The sequence below is a fragment of the Xyrauchen texanus genome, chromosome 1, assembly GCF_025860055.1.
Source record: "Xyrauchen texanus isolate HMW12.3.18 chromosome 1, RBS_HiC_50CHRs, whole genome shotgun sequence".
Taxonomy (NCBI): Eukaryota; Metazoa; Chordata; class Actinopteri; order Cypriniformes; family Catostomidae; genus Xyrauchen; species Xyrauchen texanus.
The window spans coordinates 56691799-56715732 of NC_068276.1; the positions used below are offsets into that span (position 1 = coordinate 56691799).

At 39.7% G+C, this 23934-nt stretch overlaps 1 protein-coding gene across 3 annotated transcripts in view; it reads right to left on the reverse strand.

Annotated features, from left to right (window-relative positions):
* Nucleotides 1-23934, reverse strand: part of LOC127654119 (F-actin-monooxygenase mical2b-like) — a 77853-nt gene that overhangs the window by 47535 nt on the left and 6384 nt on the right. For all 3 annotated transcript variants that reach the window (XM_052141252.1, XM_052141169.1, XM_052141333.1), the window contains exons 2-3: nucleotides 9650-10026; nucleotides 539-746 (exon numbers count right to left, since the gene is read on the reverse strand). In XM_052141252.1, the coding sequence (XP_051997212.1) occupies nucleotides 539-746; nucleotides 9650-9910 (469 nt within the window). In that variant the 5' untranslated portion in view covers nucleotides 9911-10026. The remainder of the gene's footprint in view (nucleotides 1-538; nucleotides 747-9649; nucleotides 10027-23934) is intronic.

Sequence of the window (23934 nt, forward strand, 5' to 3'; positions counted from 1 at the left end):
TTTAAAAACACAATACATGTAATTTTACGGTAAAAGGTTGAAAAAAAAATAAATTTAGATGCAAAATTATGATTTTACCATATAATTAATGGTAAAAATGTATAGTATATTATGTTTAACAAGAGAGTGCTCCTGGAAGGACCACTAAAATGAACTTTATGTCATCATGTGCCCTTCAGTAGTAGATACTCCAGTGATTAACAATACATTATGAAGAGAAAAGCAGATTTTTACAGTTTCATAAGGTTAATGTATCAAGTATAATTTAATAATATGAACAGTAATGAACTGTAAAATATACAGGCATCAAAATTACATCACGTAAAGCCTGAAACGTGGTTTTTACGGTAAATGTTTGGCAACCGGTAATTTACCGTAAATTTTACGGTAAATTACCGTAATTGCCGTACTGAATTTTTTTTTCAGTGTAGGGGATCAGATGAATGAAACAAAAATGACTACCCCTTCAAAAGGGGAGGTGTTTATAACATGATTAAAAAACTCTCTAGACCTCTAGAGAGATTACATGAAAACTCACTGATATGGTCTATCGCTCCAGCGCAGAACTTGCCATAGAACTTCTTGGCCCCCAACCCCCTAAGGTCATGAATCGTGAAGGGCCACAGATGCAGGACGTTGTTCCTGGAGAACGTATCTCTCTTCTCTATCACCACCACCTTGACTCCGAGGAGAGCCAACTCGATCGCAGTCCGCAAGCCACAGGGGCCTCCTCCAATTATCAAGCACTGTGAAAGTTACCATTAGAAATTGAAGAGAAAACAGAAGGGCAATAATTGAACCAAAAAAATCACTAGTTTCAGATAAAACACAGAGAAAGAACGTGGCACATGACCGACAGGGTTACAAAGTCAGCATGATATGGCACTGAAAGCCATATTTACTTTGTCTTCTTTGAAATAATTACTGCAAAATATGACCAGGAACTTAAAAAAAAGTTGGCTTTAATAACCCGATAGCAGGGTTACACTTTTGTTTTTATTGCCTTTCAAATTCCAAAAGCGAGGTATAAATATGTCTGAGATATTTTCCCCTCTGCTTAAGACCTTTTTACACCTTTTAATACTATGTGTGTTATTCTTTCTTGAAATTTAAGGAGCCTAGTTGACTTTGCGGTGAGCACACAGCTCCTACCCACTCTTTCAGGAAGTATGGTTGACAGAGAGAAAATCTTAGCAGACAAAGCTCAATGAAAAGAGAAAGAAGCGCTAATGCAAATGTTTACTAAATCATCATTACCAGTGCTAATAAATGAAGGCATGTGTGTGATTACCTCAGCATTGAATGACAATTACAGACCTGTCATATCAAAGCCATGATTCATGCATTAGGTTCTAAGAGTACATGAAGTCAACATGTCAGGTTTCCGGACGTGTCTGGGAATGCCTGTGGAGGGTATGACATCATTCCCTCTGGTTTAGTGATGAGAGACCACTTTGATGTGGAGAGATGATCTCCATACAAATCTATTCTTGAGTCACAGAATAGAGTAACTGCTTGGACTCTCTCTTTTAATGAGGCAAACCTTCAAGCCCAGCTTCTGTCCAGATGGTGCTATGTGACCTTTCATTTTTTTTTGATCCTTTCATTTCCTACCCCTTCCTCGATTTCCCACCCACAAAGTCAAATATGACTTCAGTTTGGTTAATTGACCTCAAAATAAGAAAGTAGGAAAGTAGGGGTGAGGGCAAAAAGAACGTCCTGTCAAAAAGTGTGTACGACAGAGACTCCCAGACTGCATTGCGGTGATCAATTTTGAGATTCGCTGGCGTTTCAGCCCCTCCTGATTATGCATCTTATTGTTATGTAGATCTCAGTGGCTGTGGTGGCTGCAGTCTAACAAAGCCAAATTACATTAGCTTTAGTTTCCAGTAATAAAAATAAGACATATTTAGTCATCCTGAGGATTTGTGTGTGTGTGTGTGTGTGTGTGTGTGTGTGTGTGTGTGTGTGTGTGTGTGTGTGTGTGTGTGTGTGTGTGTGTGTGTGTGTGTGTGTGTGGTTTGTGAGGATTTTTTTTCAGGTTACAAACTGGTAATTACAAGGATATTACGCTATAAATGTGGTTTATGAGGACATTTCTAGTGTTCCCATAATTCAAATTGCTTGAAATCATACTAAACGATGTCAAAATGCAGAAAGTTATTTGTGAGGGTTAGATTTAGGGGAAGGGGATAAAATCTATAGTTCATACAGTATAAAAATCATTATGTCTATGGAGAGACCTCATCATGATAGCCGCACCAACATGTGTGTGTGTGTGTGTGTTTTATGTGTGTGTGTGTGTGTGTGTGTGTGTGTGTGTGTGTGTGTGTGTGTGTGTGTGTGTGTGTATTAGAGAGCATTGACAGAAGCATATGTACAGTACTGTATGTGTGTGTTGTGAGGGTGGGGGGGCATGCAGACAGTGAAAACTAGTGAGTATTAAATGCCTGAGGAGTGATTTGTTATTCATCAGTGCTTCAGGTATGAGGTTGGCAGACACAGGTGGCCGAGGGTAATGTCTGGACAGGCCTGTCTGTGCTCCTTTTGATTACACTACAGTAGATGGGCCAGTAACCACCAGCAGAGACTGACAGGCCAGGTGCACTCTCTTTTTGTCTAACTTTACCTTAGCTAAAAGCCACAGAACATGAACAAAGCCTATTTATTCAGAACAGACACAGAGCCACGCAAGCACTCACGGGAGTTGATTTACTTGTCCCTACAGACTAATCACACACTCCATCATACAGATATGAACACAGCGATAACGCTTTTGTTTCTGCTCATCCCCAATCTGAAAACTGTACAGAATATTTGTCCAGAGGTGAGGCTTCCTGTTGAGTCAGCATAAAGCTGTTTCCTGTCCATCAGTGGATAACTGATGCCATTTTATTTTTTCTTACAATGGCTGCCCATAGGGAACCAAAACCACAAATGAAATATCTTTAACATCTCAACTGTGTCTCCAAGACAGCAATGAGATTAAATGTAGAGTAAATGGATACTTCTGATTAAGTCTCCTCACGCTAGTAATCAACAACGTCCCAAACCGTGGTCAGAGCTGCCAAGACAAAAGTCTCCACTCAAAAATAATTTTTATTTTGAACTCAAACCATTCTTATCCAATTCTTCTAAGACCACATAACCTGAGCTATGCTATGCATCTAAACTCTTACCTTGCCAACAGTTGCAAAGTCCCTTGCAAGTCGGTTCACTCTGCAGCTATTTTATTATCTAGGTAACTGTCAATCAAATACAGCACCTGTCTACTTCAAAGGTAGGGGGCACCAAAACTGTTAGGTCATAGTTTCATTTAATTAACGTATTTCAAATCAGCAATAAAAAAATGACAACAACGGTCTCATACATTTTGTTTCATTAACTCAAATCTTCTAAATCCTTCTAATCACAGTCTTTTATTACCATTTTTTACCTACAAAAGAATTTTGGAAGACACATCTGAGATAAAGTTGATACTTAAAGAGATTGTTCACCCAAAAATTACAGTTCTATCATCGTTTACCCACATTGTACAACATTCTTTCTTCTATGGAACACCACAGAATGGAAGAGTTCCATAAATCTCCCGAGCAATGAAAGCAAATACAATTTATCTTTGGGTGTGCATCTTCTTTACATACACAGCCAATCAATGTACAAGTCAGTCTCTGTGGCAGAATCTACCAGTGTAGCCTCTCTTATTTTTTGGAAAAGTCTGCAGAACAGGAATTGCCATATGAGGCTTCCTGGTGAAAGCCATGGTATGTGTCAGACCAACAGTCACTTCATATAAGGGCTGGACTGGCAATCTGGCATACCGGGCATTTTCCCAGTGGGCCGACGCACTTTGGGGCCGATCAGGGGTGGACTGGCCATTGGGAGAACCGAGCGACCCGGTGGGTGGGCCTGGAAACGTGCCGAATGGGCCGCGATAAGCAAAAATTTGCCACCGCGTTATGCAGAACGGACCACAAAACGGCGCCGCGATATGCAGAAAAGGACAGCGAACCAAAACAACCAACAACCCACCCACCCCTGCCCCCCATGTAAAATCCAGATCCAGGGCAGATTTATCTTCCCAGTCCAGCCCTGCTTCATACACATACCAGTAGAACACAGACCAACTCACTGTAGGATCAAAACTTTAAACGCACACATGCACATAGTCTGGTTCTACAACACAATGTGATCCCAGTTTGCTTGAATGCTTGAGAAGTTTGCACAATTAGAGTTCCCACCAGCAGAGAAAGCTACTCAATCAGCTGAAGCAGACCACCACGAGAGCTGGCTGGACTTTGCATGGGAATACATTATTTTACGAATGGTGAAACGGATGATACCTATCTAAAGCCCAGTGCACACTAGTGTTGTCAAAAATATCGATATTTCGATAAATATCGATACTGAAATATCTGAACGGTACCAATACTAATTTCCCTAAGTATCGATACTAGCCGAGCTGTCACTTTCACTTCTCTCCAAAGGCGCGTTGACAAACACCACACACACTCGCACTCCTCTCATTCGCTCTGGTTAAATAGCAAAAGTGAAGTGAATGTAAAGATGGCGAGTGCATGCGGCGCCCCCGCGACCAGTTTTGTTTGATAAAGAACACAGCAGGAGTGCTATCTGGAAATATTTTTGATATGAAGCCAGACATCCCAAGTCTCCCGGAAGTTCCGGAGTCTCCCGCATATTGATAGCTTCTCCCTGATGCCCGCAATTTAGTTCAAATCTCCCGGAATCTATAGCGCACATGCGAGACAGAACATACTGCACGCATAACATAGATAGCGCGCACACAACATACATAAGCGTGCACGGCAGAGAGGGAGAGAGCGAGAGACCTTATGAAAGCTAGTCAACCCCAACCCCCTTGACGTTTAAGTATCTTTTGTTGACATTGAGATTGGATTTGATTTGACTTGGAAATACAAAAGATTGCACTTTTTATTTACTTGCACTTTATTGGTTTTTGAATGTATGGCAATCTGAGAGGCTTTTGAACAAGTGCAATACCTCAGGACATTTTGTTCATGTAAAATATACCTCATTGTCATGTTCTAGACAGTTCTACCCTCTTAATATTGTGGCAGTTTTTTTCTCTGTGGTATCGAAAATGGTATCGAATATCGATATTTTTCAAGGTATCGTATCGAAGTTAGAAATTCTAGTATCGTGACAACACTAGCGCACACTGCACGATTTTGGTCACAAGTCTTGGATCTTGTAGTTTGACATGTTCCCCAATTAATTGCCTTTGTGATCAATATTAACCTCTGACGATGTTCTGACAGAGTCCAACATTTTGGGTCGTAGCCCTGTGGTATGACTGCATTTAGAAGGCCTGTCTTAAGACTAATTTGTACTTACTGAATTGAATATTCCTTTAATGAAGATTTGAGTGTTGAACGAATGTTGAGTTAGTACGTTGAGTTCGTCAGAACGTACGCTGATTTGTTATTGTCTTGACTATGATGTATATTGTACAGTCTAACATGAATAATTGTGGATGTCGCACAGTCTGCCTTGGCTATTATGCAACATTTCACCCGGATCAGATCATGGAATCTTGAAGCAACAATCTAAAACAGAAAGAAACGGCAAAGTATAAGCCAGACTTAAGACAACAGAGTCTAGTAATGAGTCCTACTGTGTAATGCCACGGTAAGTTTGCTTACACTGTACATGCTGCATCAGACCACTTAATTGTGTTGATCATAAGTCACAAAACCACAGCTGTAAGCATATGTCTAACAGATTGCACGCAAATGCTCAAACACACATAGACAAAAAAAGAGGAACTCGGCTTTCCAAATATGGAAAACAGTGCCTCTTTGCTCCGGATCACTGATAGCCCTTTTCCATTGACAGGGTTCGGGGCGGGTTCCTAGGCTGGTGTGGATTCTCAAACTGGTCCATGCATTTCCACTGCAGAAAAGGCCATTCCGGGGCAGAAAAGCCAGTTCCACATCAACCCCAAAAGCTTGCTGGTCTCAGACGCAGGAACCGATTACGTCAGGGTGCGGAGGGCAGTATGATGTTTCATCACAAGGGAATGTTTTCCAAATCAACAACAGATGCTACCATCTTCAGCAAGGAGTACTTATTTAATCTATAACAACAATAAAAACCCTGCACAAAAATGTCAGACATCAAAAGCGTTGAGGAAACATGGACGAAACGGGCACTCTTCAAGCGATATGGTTTTAAGAAGAGATTCAATATACAGTAAGAGAGATCGCAAAGGGGAAAAAAAGAGTCTACGAGGAGATACGGCAAGAAATTATGCACATTGATTTTAATCAGATGATTTAATCCGTCCTATGTATCTGATCTCATTATGTTATTAAATTGGCCAACTTTGTTAGCTTTCCCTTCCCGCTTCTCATCTTATTTTGTGCATTGTTTAGTTCAGTAAGGGGACTACCCACTAATTTAGGGAGATCGTGGCTATCTATTAAGGTAAACCATTGGTATTCTCAATCAAGACCTAAACATAATATTATATGCTATGGCAAAGCCCCAAATATAACCATTTGCTACACCAATGTTAATAATAATTCCACTGTTACAGTTTATAGTACTTCGCAAGTTAAGCAGCATTCAAATGTTAATACAGAGTATTGTAATAATGTTACCTGTCACCTTGAGCGTAGACGTCGTCTTTGGCAATCTTGTTAAGTAGTGTAAAAATGTTGGATTGCATTTCTCTCTATATTTATATATGTCCCTAATAACAGGAGTAAGTTGTACAGTACACAAACATTACAACGTACCATGTTTGTTTTGGGCAGGTGAGGTAATCACGTAAAACTACAACGTAGTCACGTAACCCGTTAAGTCATTGTTTGGTTCTCACGTTGATCTCAGGTTGGTGGAAAAGCGCAGCCCATTTGCAAGAGGCTCTAGATTGCACCGGCCGTGAACCAGCCGAGCGCAGGCTCGGCATGCGAACCATCACCATTTTGGTGGGAAAGGGCTTAGAGTGATTTGTAATTCCAGTTTGGGTCAAGAGGTCACACTGCTTAAACTGAAAAGTGGTTCCAGTATATTAACCACAAAATCAAGTAGTGAAACCATTACCCTTCCTTGAAAAATCGGTCAAAAATGTATAAGGGAGAATCAGATACTCTCTGTGATTACGTTATGTAAATACCGCCTATTCTAGGATTGCATTTAAGGCTCACTCTGTGAAATGGGTGCCTTTATAATTTTGAGAGGGTGATTTTTTTAAAGCAAATTTGTTTAAGATTTTACATAATCTACCACAAGAGAATGTCTTCAGGGTTGGGTTTTGAGTTAGGCTGTATGGTTAATAAAATATGCATTCCTGTTCACTGCATTACATCATTTACAACTTAAAACAACTCGCTTTGTAACTCATTTTTGACACCATTTCTCCTGGAGTTTGGAGCTCACATGTGCCTATACATTCAACAACACTTCCAGCTTCGGCCACTGGAGGCAGGGGTTCTGATTTCAGTGGCAGAACTTTCGACCTATTGTTGCCAATTCACAGTGAGATCAGTCTGTCATATCACTGGCTGGAAATGCAAAGTCACTCTTAAATGGAATGTGCAATCATAAAAGTTTTCGTATATCTGTAAGGGCTAATAAAACTTTTTGATAAATCTTCTGATTTTGTATCAGAGCAATGGTAACACGTGCAGCATTAAACAGTAAAGCAGTCACCTGTGTGCTCTTCTGCTGTTGATAAAGACAGAATTAGCTCATATCCTGAACAGACTGTGAATCTGCAAATTTGCAGCAAGTTTGTGGCTAGTTAAGATTTTTTGTAAGGGGAGATATTATTTTTATTTTGATTCATATACTGTACAGTGGCCCCAAAGAGTATTTAGACACCTAAATGCCCCTGCACAACAGGTGTGACAATATTGAGAACAAAATCTGGCAAAAACTAAGGTGTTTTGGAGTTTGTTTCGGTGGTTCATAACAGCTCACCAGGGCGAACTTTTTAGGTAAACTTCATACTAACTGCTAAAGACATTCTTATTGCCATTGGTCCATGACTTCATGTCATCAGTAGGTGTGACCTGAAGCTCCACCTACTTTGTTCAGTCAGTTTAAGATCAGTCATGAACATACCAATGCAGAGCTATAAGCGAGCTGGTGCAAATGTACCTACATCTGTACAATCGTTCGCATAAAGACATTTTCCAAGAACATGTCATAGTTACAGTGTTTAATTAGTCTACTAAAGAAATAAAATCTACTCAAATACTCTAAAGTGCCCATTCACTCATGTGCCATATGCAGGGGAAGGTCATTCACATATCTGCCCAAAGTAAGCTATGCATATTTTCATTCTTTTGTCTGTATTCTACCCATTAAAACTATTTTATACACACATCTTTGCAGTAGTATCAGTGTCATCAGAAATTAAATGATAAATGCTACTTGTATAGTGCTTTTTTTTAACCTTAGATGTTACCAAAGCGCTTTACAATGTGTCCCAATCACCCATTCACACTCACACTCATAATGGTGGCAGAGCAGCCATGCAAGGCACTAGCCTGCCATTGGGAGCAACTTGGGGTTCAGTGTTTTGCCCAAGGACACTTTGGCATGTGGAGTCGTGTGGGCCGGGAATCAAACCACCAACCCTGCGATTGGCAGCCAACCCACTCTACCACCTGAGCCACAGCCGCCCATATAAATTACAATAATAGAGTGCAATTGGAGCATATTATGGCCTTGTATACCATGTTAGTGCATTAGCGCCATGAATATTCAAGGTAAACATTACAAATTACACATTATCACTGCATATACAGTATATATTACTTTAAATCATCATTGAGAAGTTAAAACAGCTTATTTTACTGATCTCTTTTGTATTCTACTCATTGGATGAGGAATGAAGTCAACGATAACACATTTATTTTCATGTTAGTTGATGTTTTACATGTAGTCTTGAGCATCCTCATGTTTAAATGCTCCTCTAAACGCCTCCCCCAGCAGCGTAGCGCGTGTCTGAATGTTCGCAAACAGTATGTAGATGAGCAGCTGCTTCGAACTTCTTTTTGGCTCTGAGCGAAGAACGAACAGGCACTTTGCCATGAGCGTGCCAGTGCCTTAAGTCACACTTAAATGTGTTAATATCATTGCATTAGATAACAAAATATCATAATAAGTGGCATCTGCAACAACTGATGCTTTTTCTCAGAACTAACTTCCCTTTTCTGAGCCATTGTACAATACTTTTAACCAGCTGGTCTAATTTTTCAGGTCATTTGAATTGGATGCATGAAGTCAGGTTCCACTCAAGTCCACGCAGGTGTTTCAGCAGAGTAACCACATGTGTATCTCATCAAATTAACTTTGGAGATGTTCCTCCATTTGACAACCGAAAATGTCTAAATACTTTAAAACCGCAGAGCACTGGTCTAACAAACCACATCATACCTGGTGTGATACCTGACTTCACACTTCTAATGATGCCATGCCCCACAACCATAGCCCCAAAATCAAGACAAACCTTTAAGTAGCTGAGATGGAATCTGTTAGACCACATAAATGTTTGGTTTATTAAGCTCTCAACAAAGTTTTTGTAATTATTTATGTGCTCATTTAAAAGATAGTATTTCCCAGTATTACAGTTGTGGCGTTTTTAAAGACTTACCTTAGTGCCCTCACAGGCTTTGCCTTTCTTGTACTCTTTGTGGCTGGCTCTCTTGTCCAGCTTGCTCCAAAGTGCTTTGGCCTTCCAGCAAGTCACCATGCTCTTCAGACTGCTGTAGAAGGTGCTGTGTTCCAGAGGGTCCAGCTCCAGGTAACTGCACATGATGTTGAAGGCCTGTAGGGTGCGCTTACAGTCTGAGGCCTGGACAAAGTTCTCAAACAGCCGTCCTGCCATGTTCTTCTCATCTTCAGATTCTCCCATAGTCTTCCCTGTGGGAGTGTGTACGCTGGACTGGATATATGTCTCTTGCTCCTTTTCTCCGGTCTGCCTTGCTGAATAGCTATGCCTACACTCTAGATTCCTCACTCATGCCAAATCTGAAAAGAGAACAAGAACTTCTGATTGATTTCAACATTTCTACATCTACAGGAAAATGTGAGTGGTGCTTGCCTGTGCAAAAGTCACAATGCTTGGGTGTTCTGAGTGGTTTTAGCACATTGTTCAATGGTTGCTAGGGCAATCGCTGGATGGTTGGTTGCTAAGTGTTCTGGTTGGCTTCTAGGTTGTTGCTAAGTAGATCAAGTAAAAAGTCTCTGATGGATAATTCATGTCAAATAAATATAAAAATCAGAAAATTTCCCAGCAGAAATGTTGTATTTTGTTAATACTTTTTCTAAAGCAATCTAAATATAAATGATCGCGAAAAATGAAATATTAAATGTCATGGATCAATATTTACATTATTAGTTTTTATGTGAATAAATAAACTTTATTTGCACTTTGGACAAGAAAAACTAACTTCACACCTTGTGATCAACATTTGTTTTTTTACCTTTACAAATGGGTCAAATTGAACAGTTTATGGATGAAGCCACATTGGCAGCCTAATATACCTGGGATTTAATCATATAGAGCCTTAAGATACAATCAAGATACAAAAAGGAAAGTTTGAGCAGAACCAGAATCTAACTGGATGTTAAGATATCTATAACATTTCTAGAGTTAAAGACACTCCAAACTTGAAAAAACACCAATAAAATGTGTTATTTACATTTACGAGACACTTTTATCCAAAGCGACTCACAGAGCCCTTATTACAGGGACAATCCCCCCGGAGCAACCTGGAGTTAAGTGCCTTGCTCAAGGACACAATGGTGGTGGCTGTGGCGATCAAACCAGTGACCTTCTGATTAACAGTTATGTGGTTTAGACCACTACACCACCACCACTGTCAAATATGTGATTGTTGTTGTTGTCGTTTCCATTTTTGGACTCTTACCATTGGCATATATTGCAACAAGGGGTGCTGAAGTAAACTGATTTTAGTAATAGATCTCTGTGCAAAAATGAAATAATGATGCTGAAACCATTCTATGATTATTTATTTATTTGGACCTGCAGTTTTGCTCCAAAATCATAGGTGAAAATGTTAATTTTGACCCCCCTCTACTGCACACAATAATGGATTACTTAGTAAATACTGATCCAAGGTATTTAGTATTTTGGCTTCATCATTATTTATGTATTTTTACATTTACATTTATGCATTTGGCAGACGCTTTTCATCCAAAGTGACTTACAGTGCACTTATTACAGGGACAATCCCCCCGGAGCAACCTGGAGTTAAGTGCCTTGCTCAAGGACACAATGGTGGTGGCTGTGGGGATCAAACCAGTGACCTTCTGATTAACAGTTATGTGCTTTAGCCCACTACACCACCACAACTCATATTTTTCACTCTTTTTATCACCTGTATTTGTTTTTGAAAAACTAAATCCTGAGCCAGAGACCTCTGGTTAAGACTCTAATATAGTATTGTCCCCAGATAAGATTTGGGTCCCTCCTTCAATGTAAGTCAGTGGTATTTTTCACCTGTTTTATCATCCACCAGACAAAAATCTTATCTCTCTTAAGTCTCTCTTAAAATCTTACTGACATCTCTGCAAACATGCAGGACAAACTATTCATCAAATTGTAATACTTCGGACCAGGGCTTTGTTCAAATCACCAAGAGTGAAAAATGGCAATATTGATGCTAGCCTAAGCAAACACATCTAATAATCTGATGTCATGTGTTTAAATCATATAATGCTTTGACGTCCTCATGAAATGAGAAACAGCTGAAAATAAACAAGGATGATTATTTTTTAATCTACTGCAATTTACGCTGACGTACTGAACAATACTACTGCCCAGGGCTGGAGAGGCCACCCACTGCAGAAATCCATTCCCTCAAATGTTCGTAATCCGATATATTAAAATGCATACCAACATTAACAGCACAAAAAAAATTTTTAAGATAAAATATCCGATTTTTTGACTGGAAGAAGACGAGCCAGTGTCTGTTACAACCCGACAGCAGTTTGACGTCAAATCCGTTAATTCAGCCCTCTTCAACGCAGTTGCTCTTTACTGGAGATCGCACCTGATTCAACCAGACTGCCAGCCATGCACATTTTGAAGGGCACATAGAAACAAAACAAAAACTGTTTGTCTTGCGGCTTTGCCCTGCTGAAATGTGAACAGGAGAGAATGTGCATTTTTTCAGGCGGTTGGGGACACGTCACTACCCTGGCAAAAAACTCCAGTTGCTGTGTCTTTTTAGTGAACTCCCCTATAAGATTTCAAAGCCCCTCCACTTCCATAAGATAATAAACACACTTTAAAAAGAGGCACCACAAAGCATAAGCACACTTTCAAGAATAAACCATATCACCACATAGTGAGTGATTTGCTTATGGGCATCATTCAGTCTTTCATAACATTCATAATGTCTACGTATTCATAATATGCAAAATGCTGAAAATAAAGTCCTGTCCTTTCTGTTTGGATATACAGACAAGAGACTCCTTGAAAGCATGTGAAAGCAGATGTGGAGAGTTTCCCTCTGTAATGCCAGACTCACTTTACTCAAGAACACATTTTTCATTGGAAAAGGACATCCCCTTCATTTTGTAGCAAACTGGAGTTAGTGTCCACTGGAATAAATGGACTCATGCTCTGTATATCTTTTTTATCCTTGTCTTCAACACTCAAAGGATTAATATAAGCTAATTGAGAATCATTCATTCATCATTTACTCAATCATAACATTCCAAACCTGTATTTTCATAAATACGTGGAATACCAAAGGAGATGTTTCACAGAATGCTGATGCTGCTCTTTTCAATACAACAAAAATAGACAGTGACAAGGGGCTGACAAGCTCCCAAAAGAGCATAAAAGCATCATACAAGCACAAAAATGTTGTACTACATGCACGCTTTATAAGTCAATCGTTTTTTTTTTTTCAAAACAAACTATTTTGACTATTTGATGTTACAGTGAGGCCCTTACAATAGAAGGTAAATGGTGAGAAGGGCCCATGTTTTAAGTGTTTAAATGCAGAAATGTGAAGCTTATAATTTTATAGGCATTTACATAAATTCTTTTGTTTAAACTTGATTATTATTTGAGCTGTAAAGTTGTTTAAATTGAAGTTTTTACTGTGTTTTTAGGGTTTATTGCATTACATCGTCATGGCAACAAAGACATCAAATTGGATATAAGTAATTTTATCACACTAAACACGCATAGAGTTTACATCTTGTGGCTATACTTTTGAAATAGTGAGTATTAAAATAGAATAGTATAAAAACAAAAGAGCTTTTACAGTATTATCTAAAAACATTAGGCTGTTTACAATGTACACTATGTACTATGCAGAATTATTCCATTGCGAACAAACAGTAGCCTCATTTAAAAATTCTATAAAATATGCTTTAGTGTTGTCACATGACCTCATATGTAGCATGCATAATTAAGTGAGCGTGTTCCAATTATCATATTGAAAATACAAAATTCTATGCAAGTTTCTATGCATTTTAAATCAGGTTTTATGTCAAAATGTCTTAACTTTGGGCTGTTTGATCAACTAATGTGTCAAGATATGTATGTAAAAAAAAATTGCAGCTAAATAATGTCAAAATCGTGGCCGATATTACTTCAGTTTTATTGGTCACATTTGACGTGGAAGGTCAAGTTGACTGAATTGTACTGTAGGGCACAGTAAATAAAAAGGTATTTATATAGCACCTTTTAAAAAAGTTTTACAAAGTGCTTTACAGAAAACGTACAAATGCACGCGTAACGGGAGCTGTGCAGTGTGTAAACCTCACTCTCCAGACCTCAAGAGGTACACTAGCAACTGACGCTAGAGTCTTGCCTCCTTGTTAGCGCACCCACCTCCCACATTGGAGACGCTGGTTCAAGTCCCGTTCGGAGCGGGGCAAGCAGGGCCAGTTACAATGGTGCCGTGACCCAGATGGGAGTGAGGTTTGGGGGGGGTGAGTGTAACGGGAGCCAGCTGATAGATAGCTGTGCAGTGTGTAAACCTCACTCTCAGACCTCAAGAGGTGCACTAGCGACTGACACTAGAGGCTGCAGCCTTTGGCCTCCTTGTTAGTGCACCCGCCTCCCACGCTGGAGACGCCCGTTCGGAGCAAGAGCGATCAGGGCCGGTTACATACAATAAAAAATTATGTAAAAATAACAAATAAATAAAACAATAAGAAAATAAAAACTAAAATACACAACAAAAACCAATAAAGAACAGAAGACAATTATGTTGAATCGCACTCTTGCAGTTTCACTCTGTTGTACCCTACAGTACACATTTTGAGAAATGCAGTAGGTCATCTGGTTATTCCATGAATACATAACATTTGCATAATGCGCACAGAATACATACCATTTACTGCAGAAATAGTACAAGTAGGATGTTAGTGAGCTTTTCTGAACACAGCCTAAGCCTTTCAGCTGAATTATTTTACAACGGAAAATTTTGTGTTAACCCATAATAAACATGCAACCACTTCGCCACAACAGCAGCAATGCGTCCAAACCCAAAACAACTGTAATATGTGATCTTTTAAGTATGTTTAAATGGAAAGCTAAATTAAATGTGTCAATAAGAGACTGGCATGTCAGGCTTCATGGGTGGAGAATAATAGCGATTAGATCCATGTGTAGAAGGCATTCCTCTTGGGCAGTGTAAGGTAGCACATACTGTCCTCCCTGTTTGCTCTTAAAGTTTAAGCTACATTGTGCTGACTTACATACCATGACTTCACCATCTGACAGAATGGAAAGTGCCACTGCGGTCAGACACTACTAGCCCACAAAACACCTGTAAAATATGCACAGATACACATTCCTGCATACAGACACAAATATAAAAAAATACTGGGAATTACTGTGACAGGGCGCTTATTAAAAATGATTATTTCAGCCCCTTTTCTAATGGGAATTCCAGTGATGTAAAATACAGGCCTATAATAGTGCTTCCTAGTCAAGACAAAATTTTTCACTGCCCAGAGACCAATTATGGCTCATAAAAAAAAAAAAAGAAGCAAACTCCAATTTGACTGGCTGGCTGCTACATAACGTCCTAGATTTGATCAATCTTCCTGGAAACAAAGAGGTGTTTATAAGGTACCAGGGCTGCTTCCACGTCATTTTCAACATACACTTGCTAGCATCCCTAAGCGCTCCCCCTCGGGGTAATATCCACCGCCATTTTGGAAGTCCGTTCTGTATCGGGAGCAAGCTGGTACACGATGGCTGTGTAAACCTCACTCCCCAGGCCTCAAGAAGCACACTAGCTACTGATGCTAGGGGCTGTAGCCTTTAACATCCTCATTAGCGCGTTAGGCAGCTCAGAGCGGGTCGAGCATGACCAGTTACAGTGGTACCGAGACCCGGACGGAGTGAGGTTTAGAGGGGCGAGTGAAGCAGGAGCCAGCTGGTACATGATGACTGTGCGGTATACACCTCACTCCCATGGCCTCAAGAAGCGCACAATCAACTGATGCTAGGGGCCTTTAGCCATCTCGTTAGCACACCCGCCTCCCATGCTGGGTGAGGCCGGTTCGAATACCGCTCAGAGCGGGTCGAACAGGACTCACTAAGTCTCAATGGAGAGCAAATTCGAGATTATGTCCATAACATACAGTACAGACACATCACAAGGAAGCAATGGATTATAATAAAAAGTAGTTAAATATTGATCTTTTTTTTGCACAAAAAGCAATCGTATTGCTTTAGAAGACATTCATTTAACCACTGGAGTCATATGGATAATGTTTATGCTGACTGTCTGTTCCTTTTGGAGCTGTAAAGTTTTGATTATATCTACTTGCATTTTAAAGACCTACAGAGCTGAGATATCTTTCTATTTTTCTTCAAATTTATTCTGCTGAAGAAATTAAGTCATACACACCTGGGATGCAATGAGGGTGAGTAAATGATGACAGAATTTTTGGGTGTACTATCCCTTTAAACAGACAAAATGTATACATAAACCTCTGAAATTAAAACTAAACTTTATCTTTACCTTTAATCTGTGATTGCATCAATCTCCAAAAATGTTTTCTCAGGTCCAAAAATCACTAAACAATTCCACAAAATGACATCAGCCATACGGGTTCAACCAGTAGTGGGCACTCATGCAACGTAAGCAATGACGTACATCCGAGTCTACGAGACGGAGTGAAGTTAGTGAGGGTAGGCCACAAAGATTTGAAGTGCAACGCAGCCCAGGTTGGAATCAGCATTTTTAAAAATTAAAATAAAATCAATCACTGGATTTGCAAAAATTTGCAAAATATGAACGACAGCAATGGTTCATGGTATTCAATTTATAAAATATTAAAAAATCATTTTGTCAGTCAGTTAGCAGGAAGTAAACAATATTTACGAACAGAACTAGGGATGTACATTTTCAGAAATTTGCATAGTCGACTGTCATGAAAATTAACAAACAATTAATTGATTAATCGTTAATACGAAACTTGCCACAATTTGCATGCCTAATTTTAAGAGACAATTATTAACCATTAACTGGCAAGCCAGAAATCAAACAAGTGACCAAACAGGCAAGAAAGAGAAAGGCTAAACAGCTTTTATCAACAAGCCTAAACTAGCTGAAACACAACAGGCACACATGAAAAATGTGCATATTTAGCAATAGTTATTACTTTAACATTTCATTCGTAACAAACAAATTTAGAATGGATTGCTTGCATGTTAACCTACGTGGCGATTACTTTTGCCAGTTTAACAATGGAAGAATAAAATCAGTCTTAGCCTAAACACAAATTGTGCTGCTGGGCAATCCTAAACAACATATCTAGCCTACATGGGAAGGGGTCAGTAGGGTACGCGGCTGGTTGGCGGTGAGAACCCAAACCCGCTCCGAAGGTACTGACGTCCCACTATCCACTATGTAACTGAATTCCATGGAAAATGGCACTTACACAATCATACAGAGACAAATATAGACATCACACACAAATGCACAACAGACAGAAGACGACAACGTTACGTGCAATTAAAAAAAATAACTATGACCACTACATAAAACACTTGGCCTACCAAACCGAGCAAACCAGAATTAAAAACATGCATTTGTATTACATAAATTATTGTGAGAAAGGGGTCAATTTGAAGAAGTCACCACCATAGTCCACAACCCTTTATTAGCATGAGAGCCCTGTGTGTGTGTGTTTTTACAGGGGACAGAGTCCAATAAGGCACGGTCCACCAGCAACAGGCAAATGGCTGCTAGAAAAACAGATCTGGGGCATGAAGCGTGCAGTCTGCTGTTGTTGCTGTAGTGAGCTTCCAGCTATCAGACCAAACAAAAGGAAGCTGATGTCAGTGAGGAAACCCAGCGAGAGCTGTGAGCTAAACGAAACGGCGTTAATTAACACCCTGTACAAAGAAAACCAGGAAGGAACCCCCATCAGATAAGCAGACATTACGCCTGATAGCTGGATGGCAATATCAGAAAACAATGTTTCCCAGAATCCCTCGTGGGCTTAACCTTTCCCAGCACGGCAAACCCGCTCCCAGTGCCTCATCTCGCAGTAGTTCTGTATGAACTTGCTGTACAAAACAAAAGGAAGCCATCCTGGACAGAAGTACAAACAATGTGTTATCTAAATGGCCCCAGTGAACTTCGTTTGTCTCATGAAGAGAAAATCATTCATTCACTCAGAAGTGAGAGTTGGGAGGTGGAGCAGAGGCTGTCTGACACTTTTCAAAAGGATATTTATCGTAAGGCACTTTGCAAGTTTGGCAAAGCACATTGGAGGATAACTATTTGCAGAGATGGCTATACAAATTATTTTAACAAGTCTCATTCTTTCACAATGTGGCCTGTAGAATCTGTTAATGAACAGAACAAAACAATACTGAGAAGTATGATTGCATTACCATGTTTTTATGACATACTACATGTATAAAAAAGCATGGAGACACAATATACATTTTTGAAGTGGTATGTAAATACCATAGCTCATCAATATGGTAATCCTTATTCACAATCAGTTGTATAGGGGTTCTGTGCTTTGGCACATAACTGGTAATCAGAAGGTTGCTGGTTCAATACTAGCGAATACCAAAATATTTATATATCATTGCTAAGGGCAGGAATCATAAGGAATTTAACGATTGTGGTAAAAATTCTGATTTCTCTTAACAATTCTGGTTCCTTAACAGTTCCGTGAACAATTCTTTTGGGCTAGTACATTTGAGGAAGAAATATTTGGAAATGAAAAATGCAATTAATATTTGATTTACCGCCCTTGGATTTACAGCAGCCTGTTACAAAATGACGAGATCATTTCATCTTTTAACATGAAAGATTCTTGCAAAAAGATGCAAGATTTTTTATTCCATTTGTTTGTGGATAAAATACCCCTAATTACAACAAAGCAAAGTTTTTATCTTTAACAATACACTGTCATATCAACAACCATCCATTGAGTACTCTGATTTGAGTCTCACAAGCCTGAAGTTCACATAACAAAATGACAATTCTTGGTTCATTTAGAGTCATGACATGAATGAAATAAATGCACTCTATAGCAGTGATGCAGTGCTGTTGAATGGTAGAATAGAAACATTGTCAGAGTATTTCAGTATGGTGTTCTGTCCATATTGGCTGAAGAATGCACGTTTGAGAGCCCTTCACAGTCATGAACATCATCAACATGATCACACTGGAAGTCGGCATGTTGTTTTCGAGAGTTCTAGTACACTAGGATCAAGAAGGGTCTATCTGCATCCAACAAGACTACTATAAGGCACGCCCACTACAAGTTGCTCCGGCTTCAAATAACAAACTAAATGCACAAGTCTTGCAAAAATTGGATGTCACATTCATACTCAGTTTGTTGTGTTTATTTGGAGTCCTGCAGCAGCCCTACACCTTTTCCCAAGGACAGATTAAGACCTGAGGGGCCCATTGGCCGTTACGCCGTAGACGCCCCCTATGTTCAGTGCTACAGGATGCTTGGCAGATTTGGTTGGATTTTTCAAATAGATGGAAGAAAAGTTTGTAGCAATGTCTGACACGGTCCATTTTATGAACTTTTTAATTATGAACTGATACAAAATCATGCGTTACTAATAGGGAGGTGCACGGAATTCAAATATCAAAATCACTAGACTATTCGGTTATTCTGCATGTGAGTTCTTCAACCTGATCCGAGTCTGACGTTACCAGACAAACCTACAGGTTTTGGGCAAGGTTCGGGTCAGTTTTTAGAGTAAGCTATATGGCGATCTCACTGATCTGCAAAGATCATACCTGTTTATTAGTTGTGATGCAGAGATTGTGTGTGTGTTCGCCAGGATTCAAGGAAATATGCTTTACCAGTTTACAGTCGATATAAAAATCCTACACACCCCTATTAAAACAGCAGGTTTATGTGATGTAAAAATTTACTCAAAGATAAATCATATAAGACTTTTTGCACCTTTCATGTAAGTGACAACCTATCCAATGCCACTGAAAACCAAAATTACAAGTTTCAGAGAAAATAAATCAAAATAAAAAACTTAGAATAAATTAACTGCATAAGTGTGCACTCCCTTTTATAATTGGGTATGTGGCTGTGTTCAGAATCAACCTATCATCAAGCTCATGTGAAATAGTACACACATGTCTTCGCCTGAAGTAACTCTGATTAACTCCAAATAAGTCTCAGCTGTTCTTGTAGGATTTTCTGGCATCTTTTTGGTTGCATGCTACTACAAGACCCATGGGCCACATTAAGCTTAAAAAGCATCAACGGGATTTCATTGTTGAAAAGCATCCCCCTCAAGTGAGGGCTACAAAACATTTCCAAGGCATTAGATATACCATTGAGCACAGTGAAGACAGTCATCAACAAGTGGAGAAAGTATGGCACAACAGTGACATTATCAAGAACAGGACGTCCCTCCAAAATTGATAAGACAAAGACATAACTGGTCAGAGAGGCTGTCAAGAGGCCTAAAGCAACATTAAAGGATGCTGGTTGCTCCCTACATATGACAACTATCTCCTGTATTCTTCATGTATTCTGCGCTATGGTGGAGGGTGGCAAGACCAAGCCTTTTCTGATGAAATAAAACCTATATCCAGTCTCCCAAAACCATGTGGAAGAATGTGTTATGGTCTGAAGAGACCAAGATTTAACTTTTAGGTTAAAGGTATGTTTGGCACAATACAGCACATCAGCATAAGATCGCCATATCCGTGGTGAAGCATGGTAGTGGCAGCAGCATGCTTTGGGGCTGCTTTTCTTCAGCTGGAGCTGGGGCTTTAGTGAAGATGGTGGGAATCAAGAATAGCTCCACGTACCAGTCTATTTTGCCACAGAACCTTCTGGCATCTGCTAGAAAGCTGAAAATGAAGAGATTCATTTCACCTTTCAGCATGACAATGATTCAAAGCACACATCCAAAACATTTGGTTTCAGCTAAAAAAGATTAAAGTTTTGGAATGGCCCAGCCAGAGCCCAGACCTGAATCCTATACAAATCTGTGGGGGGACCTGAAAAGGGCTGTACACAGGAGATGCCCTTGCAATTTGACAGATCTGGAACGTTTTTGCAAAGAAGAGTGGGAACATATTCCCAAGTCAAGATGTGCCAAGCTAATAGACGCTTATCCAAACAGACTGAGTGCTGTAATAAAATTAAAGGGTGCTTTAACTACATATTAGTTCAGGGATGTGCACACTTATGCAGTTAGGTTCGTCTAAGTTTTTTCTGAAATGTGTCACTTTGGTTTTCAGTGGCATTGCATAGGTTGCAATTTTTACATTAAAGGTGAAAAAATTCTGATATGATTTATCTTTGTTTAATTTTTTACATTACAAAAACCTGCTGTTTTAACAGGGGTGTGTAGTCTTTTTATATCTGCTGTACAGTATTATTAAGCTTACATATTCAATTGAGGGTGCTCTAACGTTCGCACCCTGCAGAACCAGGCCTGCATTTAGCTGGCATCTGCACTGACATGATTGCAAAACAACAAGATACCTTATTATCTACTTATCTATTCATTTATTTTCAAATGGTAGTGTGGCCTACTAGCTGCATCTTTTGCTACAAAACCATGTTTGCTTAGCACACCCTCGTGCTTTCTGGCAACGTGACACCTATGATTCCAAAAGGAATCTTTGATAACTCTCAAGGGTTCTTACCCGGGACACGTTTGATTCAATGAAGTTATGCATACCGCCGCCGCAGCTCGGTGTCTGTCGATGACGTCGAGCTACGATTCCGGTGGCTGCTCAAATTTCTGCCATGCCAGGGAGCACAACTCGCATTTTCAATTGACCCAAAGCATTATCAATGGACAGATTTACTCTAGCATAGTTCATTCTTGAAGAAGGGAAAAACCATGGTAAAATGTTTTTGTACTGTCTGCCACCTGAACATTGATGTGGCCTTTGTTTGATACCTGTGCCGTGTCGTAGCCATGACACGACGAGGCTTGGCACACCTCGTCTGGTGTGTGAGGTTTGCAACTTCACTAAAACAATGTGTGAACTCCATAACCTCAGGTCTATTGCTTATTTCGCAAGTTCCTGAGTATCCTGAGTGATTGGAGAGCGCCTTTTTGAAGTTTCCACTCCGCTGGCTCAGGCCGCTCAGCACCACTTGCTCAACCCAGAATGCGCTTCGTTACATGCTGGTTTGGGAACCTGTGAAAGGTGGAATTATCATTGCTCCGTTCACATGCTCTGACTGGAAGTGCCTTACATCAGCAGTGTGGGAGACCCAGGTTCAGATCCCGCGTTGAAACCAGGAAGTAATTGCATTTGCATAATGAGCAAAGAACATGATTTGGAGGTTACATTTTTGTCTCTGACATTACATTTTTACGCCACTGATGACAGGTTAAGGTTTGGAGGTTGGGTTGGGGGATACAGTTTATAAAATATTGTCGCTGTCCGATGAAAAACACTTATCTTCACTTTTGGCAATTTTAACTTTTTACACAGTTTTGATGGACATTTCTGAAGGCCAGTGGAGATACCCTGATTAAACATATTTTCATTGGTCATTTCGATGCACAATTCAAACAGTAGGAAGAGGTCATTTGGCACATTCCATCTATGATTAAAAAGTCAAAATTGCCAAAAGTGGAGATAAGTGTTTTTCATCAGACAGAGAGGATATGCATTCCTGTTCGCTGTGTTACAGTCTGTAGAGCCGAAAGCAACTCACTTTACAAATTGCTTTTGGCACCCCTCCGTGGACATTTTACACAAAAAATGGAGCTTGAATGCGCCAATATGCCCAACAACACTTACCGTTTTGGCCACTGGGGGGCAGTGTTTCCCATTTCGGTAAGCACAAACCCATTTTAGCCAAAGAAAAGTCAAAATACTGTTTCCAATTTCACTGTGAGATCATTCAGTTCTGGTATTAAAAATACTGGAACCAGTTCGAAATAATGACCGTTGCTCGTTTCCCAACCCTAATCATGATAGTATTTGTTGCATTGCCTTTAATTTATGCTACTTTAAAATTGAGAAATTGTTATAGTACCAAAAAAAGAAGTGAATCACATCCAAAAAAAACAATCGGTATCAAAGTACTGTGGAATTACCATCTGAAACCATCACTGAATCATGGTACTGCCACAGTACTTTATGTGAGGAATGTCATTGCAAGGTTTAACTCACATTTTCAGATTGACATCACAATGAAATTTGAGGTCATTTGGAGGATATCATTGATGACAGCCCCACCAAACATTGAGGTAGCACTGGACTCTGACACCTAATAAATACTTTTATCCAAACACACATCTCCAGTCAGTATATTGTCTACTGACTCATGACATGGGTAGTGCTATACACATCAGTGTCCCAGTAATGAACTCTGAGGACCAACTTGCATTACAGCAAGGCAGAAATAGTGATACAGAAGAATTGATATCAGAGCGGACAGTTTCAGAATAGATGGGTATCGAGTTCCAAGAGAAAATATAAGCACATGGCCATGTGGATGACCTGTTACCTTTAATACATTTACATTTATGCATTTGGCAGATGCTTTTATCCAAAGCAACTTACAGAGCCCTTATTACAGGGACAATCCCCCCGGAGCAACCTGGAGTTAAGTGCCTTGCTCAAGGACACAATGGTGGTGGCTGTGGGGGTCGAACCAGCAACCTTCTGATTAACAGTTATGTGCTTTAGCCCACTACGCCGCCACCACTCCAAGACCCACGGAGGGGCAGGATACCTCTGATACCAATAATTTCGAAATCTTGAAGTTAACATAAAATGGAGTTCACAAATGGTGTTGATTCATGTTGACTTTTAAGAGCGCATCAACAGAAAATTATGAAACTAAATAGACTAAATAAGTGTCGATGCTTAATGCTGTTCCTGACAGTCAACAGCATAAGCTTCACATTTATAGTGACCATTTTCTCTTAATGCTAAATAATTCTTATATCTGAAGATCATGCTCTCTGAAGGATGAAGACATATGTATTTCCCTGCTAATAAGACTTGGCTATATCAATTATACCCTTGCACATATTCACCCTCCTGGCAGCCATTTACCAACCGATGAACAGGAAACATGTACTCATGGAAAGGTGCCTTTACAGAGGAAAAGGAAAGTTCAGAGGTCTAATTCAAAACACAGCTACGGTCTGACGTCTGTGCTACTTGTAATGTTTTTGATCCTATTGCCATGGAGATCCTAAATATTGTGTTGAGAGCAATGTATTAAATTAAATGTATTGTGTTAGTTGATGGTGAGCTCATGGAGAAACACTGCTTTGATTCTAGGATGATGGTTTATATAGTGTGTCTGGCTGCACAGTTAACACAATCTGGCTTTAGGCTCCGTTTTTAAACTCCCTGAGTGAGCACCATGTTTGTGGTGCAAACCACTAATTGCAAACTGAGACACAGCTACCAGAAGTTGGACTTTCAATCAAAC